Source organism: Sminthopsis crassicaudata, chromosome 1 (assembly GCF_048593235.1).
Source record: "Sminthopsis crassicaudata isolate SCR6 chromosome 1, ASM4859323v1, whole genome shotgun sequence".
Classification (NCBI taxonomy): domain Eukaryota; kingdom Metazoa; phylum Chordata; class Mammalia; order Dasyuromorphia; family Dasyuridae; genus Sminthopsis; species Sminthopsis crassicaudata.
Genome location: NC_133617.1, coordinates 730,997,488 through 731,013,298, shown reverse-complemented (window position 1 = coordinate 731,013,298; position 15,811 = coordinate 730,997,488). Strand labels below are relative to the sequence as shown.

Genomic DNA, 15,811 nt, shown 5'->3' with positions numbered 1-15,811 from the left:
TCTCTCTCTCTCTCTCTCTCTCTCTCTCTCTCTCTCTCTCTCTCTCTCTCACACACACACACACACACACACACACACACACACACACACACACACACACACACACCCCTACTATGTGTCAGGCACAACTGAGAGGGCAACTACAGCCTTCTCTATCTTCCATGGACTAGAATGGACTTGGTGAGCTATGGTGGCACATAGTATGTGCTTAATAAACACTTAATGATTTTCCCCCAGGCATTTATTGTTGAAACCTCACCTGCTCCATTGCTCAGCTGGGCAAACTCTGTATCCTCACACCCACAGGAGGAGGAGAGATTTGAGGTCCTCCAGAAGCCTGAGACATGTGTCAGGCCACAAAAATCTCTCCCTTCCCTAAATTCCTGACACTTTGGGTCTATACAGCTCACCTGGGAGGGAGATTTCTTATCAGCTCCCCTCCCTGTTTAAAGGCAGTGATAATGAGAGCCCCCCACCATTGGATGGGGCAGATACAATCTGGAACACCAGCATTCCACATTCCTCTTTGAACTCCAGGACAAGAATATTCTACAAGTTTGTACAGCACACAAGCCACTGTTATCTTCCTCTCATCCTGTTGATTTCCAAATACCCAGGAATTGGTCTCATCCCTTTTGCATGCAAGCTGTTTACCCTCCTTGCTTCCTCCAGAAGCCTTATCTCTCTCCAGAGTAACCCCCCCTCCTCCTCTAGGGTTAACTCCACCTCACCCCATCCTAATCCCACCAAGTCCTTTGAAAGCCCTGCTCTATTCTCAGCAAGGTCCCCTATAGACACTCCTTTACAACTTCTCACCTAAACTGGTGAATTCCACCAGTACTCCCTTATCTCAGTCTCAGTTTCCTCAGCTGTCACCCACTGTCCCTATGATTAAGTCATCCCCTTATCTGTAAGTTGTTTTTTTCCAAGACCTCTCTAATTCTGATTCTCTAATTATCTCTCACAGTGTTGCTATGCATACTTAGTTAACTATTCACCACTACAGGAATTGTTGCACCTCAAAGGAGTTTTGTCTTGTAATCCAAACAGGGAAATCAAAAGATAGAGACTGATTATTACCTAGACACTGATAAGCAGTTGGGCCCACAGAGCTGGGCCTTCAGCATAGACCTCTTGACCAGTTATTTCTGAGTCAATGAGGGGAGCCAAAATGGACTGGTTAGAAAATTGCATTTTTACTTAAAGTGGTCCCAAGATTTGCCACGAAACAACAACAACAACAACAAATATAGTTTTTAACGCCACTATTTTTCTGCTGATGACATATGGCCAAAAACCATAGAAGACTATGGTCTCCAAAGACTAAACATTATAGTTCACCCAAAAGAAAAGAGAAAGAAGCAATGTGTATATAAATTGGCTGCAGTGATTTGAATAACCAAAAGACAATCTCTTTGACAAAGATACTCATAAAATAATAAGGGATCTCAACAAAGGCTTCCAACTTATTAATTGGAAATCTTGTAGAGGATTTTTGGGAGAATGTGGACAAGTTATGCTTCAATCCACTAGACTACATATCTTGTATCCCTAAGTATGAGAGGTAGTGTGGCCTAGTAATAGAATACAAACCAGGAAAATGTTAGTTAAAGGCCCATCTGGGAATATCAATACTTAAGTTAAGGGAATTCTTTTAAATTACAGAGTAGGTACCAAATTGAAGTCGTGAATGGAGTTTCCTCATCTGGGAATTTCCTATGTCAATGAAATCCTAGGTCAAGCCTCTATCCTTCTCCACTACATTTTAAGTTTTTGGAGGACTGGAATCATGGCTGATATTAATTTATAGCCCCCATGGTACTCAGCATAGGACCTTATATAGGTTAGCTATTCAAAAAAAAAAATTGTGCTAATTGATTTTTCAAAAACATGTGGGGGTTAGAAATCTTTTCAGGACAGAAGAAGGTATGGATTAGTAAGACTTAACATTCTGCTTTTTCAGGCATTTATGTTGATCTATATTTTAGTTAACTACGTGTCTCAGTAGATAGCACACTGAAGTTGTAATCAGAAAGACCAAACTTTGAAAATAGCCTCAAACACATTCTAGTCATGTGATGCTGGGCAAGCCATTTCACTGCTATTTTCCTCAGTTTCCTCATCAGTAAAATGGTGATAATAATAACACTACCTCCCAAGGTTGTTGTGAGGTTAATATGAGATAATGTTTGTAAACCTTAAAATGCTATATGAATGTTAACTCTGATGATTATTGTGTATATATGTGTGTAAGTGTGCATATCCATGCATGTGTACACACTTATAAATTTGCATGTACGTGCATATGTCTATACCACATGTGTGTACAACATGCATGAGGCAGAGTGGTTTATTGGGCATAGGGCCAGCCATTGAGTTCAAAAAGCTGAGATTCACATCCTCCTTCTGACAAATATTTGCTGGGTGAACATTAAAGGCATGTCACTTAATTTTTCAGTGCTCCAGGCTATTCTCTAAGACCATAATTTACTCCTAGATCATCAATCTATTTTTGTGGAGGAGTTTCCACACTGAAAATTCCTACAAGTTTGCTCTACAATATATATTACATATATACATACATGTGTGTATGAAAATATATATAGAGAGAGAATATTCATATTTCTATTTATATTATATACTGTCCAGTACTAGGGAAATGATAATCCTAATTACTACACTCTGCGCTGGTCAGACCATGGCTCACTTTTCATTTTCCTTTCTGGGAGCCATGTTGTAGGAAGGACATTGACAAGCTAGAGTATCAAGAGTGAACCCAGTGGTAAAGGGCCTTACATTCAAAGCATACAAAGATTGATTGAAAGGGAGCTGTCTTGAAATATTTGAAGGGCTGTCACATGGGAGACAAATTAGTCTTGCTCTGCTTGGTCCCCAAAGGGCAGCTAGGGAGTCATGGGTAGACGTTCCAAACAGTAAAATTTAGGTTCATGTCAGGGAAAAAAACTTCCTCCCAATTAGAGCAATCAAAATAGAATTGCCGGCCTTAGGGAGGGAGTAGCTCCCCTTTTCTGAAGGTCAAGCAAAGGCTGGCTGTCCATCTCTGAAAGATGACACAGAAGAGATTCTTGTTCAGTTATAGGTTGGGCTAATTGGCCTCTGAAGTCCCTTTCTTTATTTAACTGGACAATATAGGAAGCAGAGAGTGAATAAGAGAATTTTTATGGAATTAATCTCAAGGATTATTTCTGAATTCCCTCTTATTTTCATTTTTTCAAATAAATGAATTACATGACCCTAGGCAACAACTAAACTATCAATAAAAGGCTCAAGAACCAAACATTATTAATAATGAGTGGCTTACTACATAAAATCAGCCTACTGCTTCTAGGCCAGTCACCATTCTATATTCCAAAAAATATCCAAAGAAGATGGGCTTTACCAGTGACCCAAAGGTCAACGGATTCTGACAGCTTAATTGACCCAAGAGCGGTAGCAAATTCCACCACTAAAGCACTTGCTCTAGCTTATATCCTGTCTTCCTTTTCTAGCCTCTTCGAGATAACAAATCCAAATGTTTGACTGTTCCTAGAACAACCAAGTCACAAGCGTACCCTTTGCAAGGTCCCGAAATGTAATGCCTTCCACATTCTTGTGGTTGTGCAAATAATCCACTTAGAAATAATCCTGCTTAGAGAAGGCAAAATGGCCAGAGCTTTTTAATTAAAAATAAATAAATGGTGTGGATAAATAAATAACTAAAAACACCCTCACCCTGGCCAATGTAAAGTCCACAAGTTTGTTCGATTCTCATAACTCAACTATACAGACTTAATATAGCTCAAGCATTTCCAGACCAAGAATAAAATTTTTCCTTGTTCATCTTCTCAAGATTTTTACTTTGTAAAAGCTTTTGTGATGATAAGGATGATGATGATGATAATGACACCTAACATTTATTTAGTGCTTACTATATTCCAGGCACCGTGATAAATGATTTACAACGATTATCTCATTTGACTCTCACAATGATCCTGGGAATTGTTATTATTTTTCTCATTTTACAAGTGAGGAAACTGAAAGAAACAAACTTTTTTTAAGTGACTGGCTCAAGGTCACACAACTAGGAAGTATCTGAGTACAAATTTGAACTCAGGTCTTGACTCCAAGCCTAGACTCTATGTGATATGGTACCACCTAGCTTCCTCTTTCTGTATTAGGGAAAAAAACCCTGATAATCACAGATACACATCCAGTGTACATATAAACATACAATGCACATATAGACACATAAATGTATATATAATCCCTGAATATATATATATATATATATATATATATATATATATATATTTAGCCCAGAATTGCATTGCATTTATTTTGAATTTATTTTTATATAAACATAATCACATTTCATATATATGTATATATACATGTAATATTTGTGTATATACATATATATATGTATAAAATCTTAAGACATGCAAATATTTTATCCTCACAACATTCTGAGAGGAAACATAATCATTATCACCTTTTTTACAGTTGAGAAAACTGAAGCAAACAGGGTAAGTGACTTGCCTAGAGTCACACAGTAGTAATTGTCTAAGGTACAATTTGAAAGCAGGTCTTTCTGTCCCAAATTCAGAATTTTATCTCTCTGATGTACCATCTAACTTCCTGTATATGTCTATACCTTTGTAAATACATTGTAAGCAGGGAATGTTTCATTTGTGCCTTTGTTTCTCAGCTCTTTTCATTGCCCTTAATAGGTGATCAATAATTGCTTGTGGGCTCATTGATAGAATTCAAGACATCACTTGAGAATCAGCTCTCTATCAAACAACATTTATCCAGTGCTAACTATGAAGCAGGTGCTAAAATTTATAATCAATGGGAAAGAATCAAAGAATCATAAGAGCATTGGCTGAAGAAACTGAAGAAGAGAAGATTCAAAGGCGCCTGAGTGATGAGTCTCTAGGGATCTGGGGGACTGCCATGTGGAAAAGGGATTAGACTCATTCCATTTGGCTCCAGAGAATAGAATGAGAAGTGATGGGTAGAAGGTTCAAAGAAGCCGGCTTTCAATCCTTCCTAGCAGAACTGTCCCAAATTGGAATGGACCACCTGGAGAGCTTGGGGGACTCCCCCTCCTTGGAGGTCTTTAAGTAGGGGCTTGTGGGCCCCGATCAAGTCAAGTCAACGCCATATAAATTACATCGGAGATTCTTAGCCCTCTTTGTATCCTGAATTTCCTTGACAGTAAGGGGAAACCAATTGGTCCACAGAATAGTGGTTTATTTTATTTTTTTAATTGAAGAAAACACTAGATTTCAGTCAGAGGTTACTAAAAATAAAGATATAAATGTTTCCCTCCATGTTCACAGACTCTTAGTTATCTATCCATGGATTCTTTCTCATATTAAGAATCCCTAGGCTTACACGGTAATTAGGGTCCTTTCCAACTCTCAAATTCTAAAATTCCATAAAATCATGTTTGATTTTGAGTCTAATTTTTATATTTTCAAAGTAATTTTTTTCTAATTTTTAATCAAAAAAGAAAACACTTGATTCTTTTCACAAGCCCCCTCCCCCTCTAAAATGCTTAATTTCTCAATTTTCTATCTTTGTTGGTCCACGCTGGATCATATGCCATCATAATGAGGCCCATTTTTAAGAGTTGTGCAAACAATCTCTGCCTCACTAAATAGTTTACCATACATAAAACCCCAGTAACATCCTCATTAGGCATCTTTAAATATCCTCACGGGCTCCCATCCATCTTCCACATGACAACAAAGATCATATCATGTTGCCACAGCTGAAATGCCAAGGTAGAAGCCCTAAGTACTTGGGCTAAAAATCCTGTTCATTTTTTTCTTCCTTGTCATACCTTCCTCAATTTGCAAGTTTATGAAATCAGACCCCCAAAGCCTTAAAAATTCAACTGAATCTCCCTCGCTGAGACCACCAGCTTTGTGGTCCTTTTCCTCTTGGAAACTGCAGGCAAAAGACCCTCCTAATGGCCATTTATTCCCCCAACTCCCCTGACGGTTTGCTTAATACCAATGCTTGTTAACAAGCTGAATGGCTGCACCCTTTAATGTAACTCAAATCTGATTAGAAAACAGCCAGAAGCCGCCTATGGAGTTGGAAATGTCATTGTCCTTGAGTTTGCTTCCTTGCACAATACCCACCTTTCATACAGTAACACACAGAACTCTGCCCTGACTGTTTTTTAATACGATTTTTGTTTTTAAGACCCCTAGTCTCCCCCCACTCTCAGCCCCCAACCCACTAGCATCAAGGTTGTTTTTCTATATTTTATTCACAGCTCGCCTTGGGCACAACACAAACCCCAGTTGTCAGGAAAAGAATGGGCTCTTTGCTGCACTTGGGGAAGAATGTGCTTGTTTTGGGACCAGGAGGGCTGAGAGGGCAGAGCCAAACACTAAACGGTACCTTCCTGTCTTAAAATTGTATAAGGACCTTCTGTGAGCACACTGCCAGTTTCCCTTCTTCCAGGTCAATTGAAGAGGTCATTCCCCTCAGCCTGTGACAACTTCATCCCAGGGTGCCTGTACCCCCATCTTAACATCTTAATTACCCAGAGTCCTCAGGGGATGGGATCTTTAAGAGAACAGAAATCTCTAGTAAATTCAGAGATAGCCAGAAACCCTTAATGTTTTCAACCTTCATGACAATTCTTTCTACAAATGGATAAATACATTCTCTAACCTTAATTAATGATATAAAAAAAACTTGTCAATGAGGACCCACAGAACTACATCTCTAGTCCTGGTTTTGCCACATTTTTGCTGTATTTCTCCTCACTGGCCAAATGAAGGGGTTGAATGAAATCTCCAAAGGTCAATTAAATTCTACAAAGATTATTAAGGACCTGACACTCTTAGGTTCTTTCCCTCCCTCCTCTCCACTCCAAGGCAATTGGGGTTAAATGTCTAGCCCGGGGTCACACAGCTAGTAAATATTAAATGTCTGAGACCACAGTGGAACTTAGGTTCTCTGGACTCCAGAACTGATGTTCTATCTAGCTGTCCCAACTATGTTAGGTTGAGGATGCCAAAAGGAAAAACAAAACAAAAAAAAAACAAAAACAAAAACCAAAAAAAAAAAAAAAAAAAACAGTAGCTGCCCTCAGAAAATTTATGTTCTGTCTAGGAGTGGGGAAATAACACACATATTTAAGCAGAAATATCCAAGCCTTCCATTTGTAGAATGGGGTAGATCAGGAAGAGCCTCCTTCAGAAGGCGGCATCTGAGATGTGCTCAGAAATTCTATTTTAACTTCAGTACCCAGGGAGAATTTTTAAAAGTGCTTTTCTGATGGCTGGGATCTTGAAAAGGCTCCAGGACCTGATTTTGTACAGGAATTCACAATGCGCTGAATTATAGATGCTGCAGGATTATGTCATAGATGAAGGGTTAGAAGGGACTGAGAAGCTACCCTCTAATCCACACATCCTCCACCCATTTAGTGGTGTCAAACCTGAGATCTAAAGAAAGTATATCTTTGCCCAAGGTCACATAGTTAGCTAATGATAGAACTAGGATAAGAAAAAAAAAAACAGGAACAGAAATAGATAGAGGAGGAGAAAGAGAGAGATAGACAGATAGAGACAGAGAAAATAAGGGAGAGGAAAAGAAAGGATCACTTTCAGGTTTATATCTATGATCTAATGAATCATACCCTACTGTCTTTCCTTCTCTTGCTTTGGAATTCCTAACTTTATTTATCATTAATTAATTAAAATAAATTACAAATGTATTATAATTTTATAATTATTTGAATTCATAAATTTTATTTATTTACATTTATATTTCCCTTTAGGGAAGTTGCTTTTTTTTTTTAATGCTTCCCTCACCAGCCTTCCCTTGGGCGGGTATCAACCTCCCTACCTTGGATCTGACATTTATTCCATAACCTCACATTGAGCAGTACTGATAACTTCTCTTGGTCCATAGGATCCTTAACAACAAAAGCAGTATCTCCTCTTAAGTCTCAAATAGCACTTAATATCATGCTCTGTATACAGTAGACAATTAATATATGTCCAGTATGTTATAGCAGAGGAGGTGAGGACAAATGTATAGATTGAACAACACAAAGAAAGTTATTTTCCCCCCTGATTTAATTTCTAATGTAGTGTATTTCCTAGAAATATCTTTTTTTCCCTCAGCAACCTGGCTACTGGTAAATAGATGATGGCTAATTAAGAACTTTTACTGTTGTGAACAAAACAGTGACCAGTCATTTCCCAGGGACTCATGATGAATCGTGCTTCCAATTATGAATAAGTGTTACAATGGTTTCTTTTTCTGATGGCAAGATATATGGGAGAGAAAACCAACTTATGTTAATCTATAAAATATTTTTCACTCTTCCCAAAATTTCAGAACAATTACGATGGGGATTGATCTTGTAAACTGAACAATGTGGTAGAAGGAGAGCTGAGCTTAGATTTGGTGGAGAGCAGGTATTAAGACTTGATTCTGCCACCGCCTCCTTGGTCTTGGATAAGCCAGCTCAGCTGCTTCATTGGTACAATGAGGATAATGAGACAGGTTAAACCTATCTCCAAGGATGATCAAGGGAGACAGTGGTCATAAAGTCCTTTGCCAGACTTACCCATCTCTACCCAAGTGAGTTTTTGTTGCATAATCTTGAGTGAGTCAGTAAACTTCTAAGTCGATTCCTCATGGGCAAAATGAAGAGCTTCAACTATAAAGATGATCTCTAAGGAGATTTGCCTGTGACTAATCCTAGCACCAATCTCTTTCAGACAGAAGCAAAGCAGTTAGAGATGGGCCATCCCATGGTGATTTTTTATGGAACCTCAAGAACAGTAATCCTATTCCCTCTCATTATTCTTTTTAAATTTTTTTCAATTTTTTACTTTTTTTCATTCATTATTCTTTTTATGATTCTCATTCATTTGAAAGTTAAACTATCATGGTAGCAATTTTATAGACCATTTCTTTCAAACAAGTCACATTTTAACAGCCCAACTGTCCAAAGCGATCTCACTGAGAAGTCTGATATACTGAAGAGCCCATAGATTTTGCGAGGCATTATGGACCGGTTGGAGGGCCTGCCTTGAAGACAGGCAGAGCTGGTTCAAACCCTACCTCTAACACACAAGATCATAGATTTAGAATTGGCAAGGATCCATTTTACAGATAAGGAAAGCCCAAATTAAAGAGTCTGACTTGCTCAAAGCTATAAAAGTCAAGCTTTCCAAAGTCTTGTTTCAAATAAACGTATACATTTAAACAAAAACTTATATATTTAAAAAGGAGAATTGGAGGGAGAATAAAATAGCACACAAGATAGGGGGGCTGGGGGAGAAAAATTAGCTAGCCAGTCCATTTTTTCCAAATATGCAAATTAGCTTGAGCTAAACAAACCCCAGAAACTTTCTTTGCTGTTACTAGCTTTCTAGAAACTCTGAGATCCCTGGCATAAATCAGTTTCCACTTTCGCCAGTCTATACATCTCCCTGTTTTTCCTTCTCGCGGGCACACTGGCTGCCTGACAATGAGCGACTTCATTCCCAAATCAAACTAATCGGTGGGAACCCATTTCTTAGCCAAGCTGCAGTTGACTCAAGGAAACAGAGACAGCCTTGCCCAGTTTACAATCTCAACCGTCAATGCACACAATTGCTAAGGAGACTCAGGAAAGATGCCTTTTGAGTCAGTCAATTCTGTAGCAATCTTGGCTGACCCAGGAAAAAGAAAAAAAAAAAAAAAAAAAAAAAACACAGCTTGGGCAGCGACTGAAACACAGCCCAACTCCCCTGCCTGCAAATGCAATTAAGGGGCAAATAAACATCCCTGCATAATTATAACTTCCCTACGAGGCTGCCAACAGCAATTGCGTTCCTTCAGCTTTGCGTGATTAAAAAAAAAATGGTGATATGTTCTCAAATCTCAGCTTTTAAGACCAAAGTAAAATGTGCACTCATCAGCAAAATGGCAACATTAAAGGTATCCCAAAAAGGCCTGGGGATTTACTGATCTTGTCTGCTAGTTTGAATCTATGGGTTTCTTCTTTGGTTTGATCGGCACTGCTTAAATATGGCACATGTGCCTTCATTTAAATATGGGTTCTTCTCTCTGATGCCCAGAAGGGCATCTCGCCAATCACGGATCTTCTCTAGAATGCTATCGGAAGCCACTTGCAAAAAATCCCGAGATATGTTCACAGCATGTATGGAGACATGTCCCTTAAACCAAATTTAGGCAAGCCGACAATTTCACCAGCACTTGTGTCTGAGGCTGCTTCTATACCAAAATATATTAAGTACATAATTATAAATGATTTCATCTTGGACATAATCCACAAAGATGCCTTAATCTACCTTCATGAAAATTCCCTTGCTGTCTGTTTAATGCTCCAGGGGAACCTCACCATGGGGCTCCTGCTTAAATACACAGAAAGGGACTTTTGTCAGATAAACTAAAATCTCGTCAGAAAGCCTACATAAGTAGAAATAAAACAGCCACTTGAGAGCTAGATTATACTGGATGGTAACCCAGAAAGAGCAAAATAGTCCATGAAAGTAATTCTACATGCACTCAAGAGGCAGATCTCCTTTACAGATGTAGGTAAGGAAGAGATGCTCAGATGTTCTTTGAGGTGACGACTGAACAGCTCTCTGTATCTGACAGCACAGGGCAAAAAGGTCATTTGAAATCTGGGGTATCTTGTCTCTGAACCACAATCTCCATGCAGTATACCAAAATTGACAATAGACAATGTTGTTCTATTTTAGGCTGATGTGTCTCGTGGCACAGTTCTCAGGGCTTTGCAATTATTATCTCATTTAATCCTCACAACAATCCTAGAGGTGGATGCTATTATTCCCATTTTTCAGATGAGGAAACTGAGGTAAATAGAGGCTAAGAGGTTCTGAAGGTATCACTTTTCAAAGGAGGTTTCAGGTAAAATGGTGATGAAGACAGTTTCAATTTATCACCACAATAATATTTACCATGTGCCAGGCATTGTGCTAAGTGTTTTAACGAATATTATCTCATGGGAAGTAAATGGTATTATCATGTTACCGAGGAGAGAAAACGAAGACAGTCAGAGGACTGGACTCAGACACTTACTAGCTGTATGACACAGTAAGTGTCTGAGCTCCATTCTGAAGTTAAATCTTCCTAACTCCAGGTCTGTTGCTCTATCTACAGCATCATCTAGATGTCCCAATGTCCTTAGTCACCCAGTACACTCCTACTATCCCTGGCTGTGGCTCCTCATCCTTCCTTGCTCTCCCTAGCAGAACCTTGTGATCAACCTTTAAATAGAACTAGGGATCTCTAATCCATACAGGGGGCAGAAATACAGAGACAGAGAAACAGAGAAATACAGAGAACAGAAATAGAGACCTTCTAATCCTACAGGGCCATATTGACTTGGTTTTAAAAATGTAACGTTATTTATATTTTACTGGATTTTTATTTATTTTGTTAGCTATTGCCAATTACATTTTAATCAGGTTCAGGCAGCACTCAGGAGAGCTTGAGGCCTGCAGGCAAAGGTTCCAAGCTTTCCTTTCAACTTCCTCTTCTGAGCCTTCATCAAAACTTCTCAGTCCTCTGTCCTATTTCCACCTCTCTGCCAGCTTTTCTGGTGAACCAATTCTTAACAAATTCTAACAAATAATTATTATATTGGTATAATTGACAGAGAGTGGCAGAAAGCAGCTTATTGTATCACCTCCCTGGAATATGTCTCTGGTTTGTCCAAGGCCTTCAGTGCTTTCACCTTAAGGAGGAAGAGATAATTAGAGATACAAGAGTCTTCCTACTCACCCCTTCCTCCACTCAAGTCATACTGAATAGGCCTGCTGTGCCTATGTGTGGGGCCACGCTGTTGCCCCTGTTACCGACACAACCGTGTCTCTCACAAACACATCTGTCTGGAAGCAACATGGGAAGATTGACATGATTAGGCAATTATTTTTAACCCTAGGTGAAAGGCCAGAAAAGAAGGCTCCATGGCCTCTGAGGTCCCTGCCAGGGGGCCTGATCTTATGATTCCTCTGATGCTGTGGGGAGAACTTTTGTCCCTTAATCCTCAAAATAGCCCATGAAAGCAATTCCACATGCACTCAGAGGCAGATCTCCTTTACAGCTGTAAGTAAACATGCATCTGGCCCCAAACTAAGCTTTTTTTTTTGGGGGGGGGGGGGCTTGGAACAGAGGGAGTCATAAGTAGGGAGAATTTTCATGCCATAGAAAATATACCAAGATGAGAGAACAGTTACATTTCAAAGGTGAGCATTCAACAGTATGGACTGAAAATTGAACAAGTTTTCCCCTCTTCAAAAAACACTGCCTGGTTTAAAATGGCTTATCATCCCAAACAGCCGAGTTGAAAGAGACCAACATTGGACCGAATTTCTCAACACCTCTTGTCTGGTAACTTATTTTTTTTGCACTGATGCTTGGCCCCATACTCACTCACACTCTCTCTCTCTCTCTCTCTCTCTCTCTCTCTCTCTCTCTCTCTCTCTCTCTCTCTCCCCTCTCTCTTCTCTCTTCCCTCTCTTCTCTCTCTCTCTTCCTCTCTCTGTCTCTCTTCTCTCTCTCTTCCTCTCTCTCTCTCTCTCTCTCTCTCTCTCTCTCTCTCTCTCTCTCTTCTCTCTCTCTTCCTCTCTCTCTCTCTCTCTCTCTCTCTCTCTCTGTCTCTCTCTGTCTCTCTCTCTGTCTCTCTGTCTCTCTCTCTGTCTCTCTCTCTCTCTCTCTCTCTCTCTCTCTCTCTCTCTCTCTCTCTCTCTCTCTCTATCTCTATCTCCTTTCTCTCTCTCTGTATATATACACACACACACACACACATATATATATATGGAAGATATGAAGCTTGAGGGTTAAGGTAAAGAGAAACGAATCTGATCACTTTCCCTCATCTTTCCTTAAAGGGAAAGGTCCAGAGGAGGGGGAAACTAAGGTATTAGGAGGTCTCTTAATGGGATATGAATAACACTACTGGCTGGAGCCTTTATTTTTATTCCCCAAATAGGGTCTCCCCAGCTTATTAGCATGGGACTGCTTTTGTGCCGGGGACACAAAGCCAGCCCAGTATGCAGCTATTTATGATGGGTCTTGCTAATTCCTGTCCAACGTTGATGGATGGCTATGCCTATCAATTACATATTTATAAGGTCTCCTCCCCTTGTTTCTCATATCCAGAAGTTAAGTGCTCCCGAGCTGTTTAGGTTATGCTCAGTACCATGAAACAAAGACAAGGGAGCTGCCAGACTCATCTGAACGGGGAACAAAAGCACTTAGTTTCTGAGACAGTCAGGAGTTACTATATAAATGTGTCCATGGTACACATGTCAGCTGGGGACCTGAGGGGGATGACATGAGGGGAAACACACACACACACAGAGGAGGCCAGAGCTGGCAAGAAATACCAAGGACCAGAATCCTCATTTTCCAAAGGGAAATAGAGTCCCTTAAATAAAGACTATTGGGGAGGGAAGAAAGAAAGAGATGGGAAGATGGTAGAGGAAATGGTTCCAACTAATCAGGAAAGACTCAAGTGAGAACTCAGCATTTCAGATCATCTGATAGAAGTAAAAGATGAAAGTTTGTTGATCTCCTCCCCCCCCCAAAAAAAAAAAAAAAAACTTTCCACAATTGCTGTGAGTGTCTGTCTCTCTCCAGATGCTCCGGCCTCTGACAGGACAGGAGAGGGGCTCGCTCGGCCCCACGGCATAGCAACACAGCTCCAAGCCTGGCCTCCCTGTGAAAGTCAGCGTAAAAGGCGCACTAATAAGAAACATATGGCTACTGAAGATCCTTTACACAACACAGGCAGTGGTGGATTTGTGGTCAGAACAAAACCCGTCAGAGGCTGAAATGAAAAACACAATAGGAAAACTCTCCAGCTATTCCAGTGGAGAGCAGACGTTGTGCACTGAGGCACTTGGGAAAGGCACACCAGGCTTCAGAAGCAAATTCGGGGAGGAAGGAAAGGCTGGCAGGACAGCCCAAACACACAGGGTGGAAGAGCCAAGCAGGGGAGCTCTTCTTGCATGGAGCAAGGTAAATTCTGCCCCACCGAGGCTCCAATGCATCCTCTTGTGTCTCGCCCCCTTTGATATTTGGAACAGATGTATTTCCACTCTTAAAGTAACAGCCTTTACATTCTTTCCATGTAACTCAAGGGTGTGATGCTTTTTTCGGGGTGTCAGTTTTCCCTGGTGGGAAATGAGATTCAATTGCTTCCTACCTCCATTTATGCAGAGCAAACCCAGGGCACTGGTCACCGCAGGCATTGCAAGGCTGTCCTCTTTCAGGCTCGCCCAGTCCAGACAACTTCAAAATAAACAAACCACAAATCAGACAGATGGAAACAGACAGCCTTCCTTCCAAACACTGAAGGCCGCTGGCCAGTGGACAGGACAGAATCCCGTCGGGTGCGTGGTACACAGTAGGTACTTAATAGATGCTTCTAGATGGGTTGTTGGGGGGCGATAGAAAACCCAACTCTGGTTCTCTTGGGGATGTCATCCATGCCATGGGAAATGGATGGAGGGCTCCTTGGAGAAAAACTTGGGGTGTGCCCGCTCTCTTAGAGGGAGGCTTCCTGGTAAAAGGCAGGGCCACCACCTAGGGTGGCGGGCTCCTTTCGGAGCAGCAGGCTAATAAAGGGCCAACCCTGCAGCTTTGTCTCCCTGCACACCTTAGACAAGCGTTTCTGAGAAACAAAAGCAAGACCTTTGCCTCGCCTTGCGGGATCTGGGAAAAGGGGTTCCCCGCCACAGCCCTGGTCACCCTAGCGGCGGAGGGAGCGGGGGTGTGCTGCGTGGAGGGACACATCCCCAAAGGGCTTCCCTCTCACCAGATCCTCGGACCGGTTAATGTCCTGATGCTTTTTCCTAAAGAAACCCAGGGGAGGCGGTTGGGCTCTGCTCAGAGTGGATCCACGGGGATCACTCCAAGGGAAGGGGCGTCTGGGGTCAGCGCCCCCACCGCGGGGGGCGGGGTGGGGGGAAGGCAGGATCAGGCAGTGACAGCGGTGCCCACATCTCCCCTGGGTACTGAGCAGTCCGAGACCTGGCCCCAGGAGCTCCGCCCTGGGATAGCTACCGGGGAGTGGAGGTGGGGGTGGAGAGATTTTAACCCCTAGGGCACCGGAAAGGTGGGTGCCCTCTGCCCTTCCTCTTCCCCACCCCCACCGCGGGGCTTTCACCTGGGGGCACAGGTGTTAGCCCGGGAAGGGAGGGGGGAGGGGCCGGCTCCGGGTCCAAGCCCGGTCGGACGGGGGCCGAGGGGGGCGGGTGGTGGCCGGCAGCTACTCACGGATCTGCTGGAAAGCCTTTTCCGGGAGCTCCGGCTGAACATGGCAGGGCGCCTTCCTTCCGCGGCCGAGCCTCCCTCGGGGCCGCCGCCGCTGCTGCCGCTCGGTCCCCGGGGCAGGACGAGCCCCACTCCCGCCCGCCTCGGTCCGGGGGAGAAGCCCCGCGCCGCCGCGCTCCGCGCTCCGCTCCGTCCGCGCCGCGCTCCGAGCCACTGCTCGCCTGTGCCCCGCTCGCGCTCCCGCTCCCGGCCCGCAGCTCGCTGTGCCCGGCTCGACTGGCTCTCGGGCTCTGCCGCTCTCCCTCCTGTTCGCTGCCTCCCTCCTTCCTGCCCGCCCGCCTGCCCTCCCTCTCCTCCTCGCTAGCTCTCCCAGGTCCCTCCCTCTCCCGGCATCCCCCCCGCCCTCCGGGCTCCCTCCTCTCCTCGGGCTTCCCCGGCTCCGGCTCGGGGCCGCTCCCCGCCCTGTCACTTTCCCCTGCGCTCCCTCCCCTTGCACTCCGGGGCTCCAAGC

General features: G+C 42.6%; 1 protein-coding gene across 2 annotated transcripts in view; it reads right to left on the bottom strand.

Moving 5' to 3' along the window:
* Positions 1-15,590, bottom strand: part of PRICKLE2 (prickle planar cell polarity protein 2) — a 353,317-nt gene extending 337,727 nt beyond the window's left edge. Inside the window, exons 1-2 of one of the 2 annotated variants that reach the window (XM_074284179.1) lie at positions 15,304-15,590; positions 14,231-14,316 (exon numbers count right to left, since the gene is read on the bottom strand). In XM_074284179.1, the coding sequence (XP_074140280.1) occupies positions 14,231-14,316; positions 15,304-15,345 (128 nt within the window). In that variant the 5' untranslated portion in view covers positions 15,346-15,590. The remainder of the gene's footprint in view (positions 1-14,230; positions 14,317-15,303) is intronic. The other variant, XM_074284180.1, reaches the window with a different exon arrangement.
* Between the last annotated feature and the right edge of the window lie 221 nt (positions 15,591-15,811).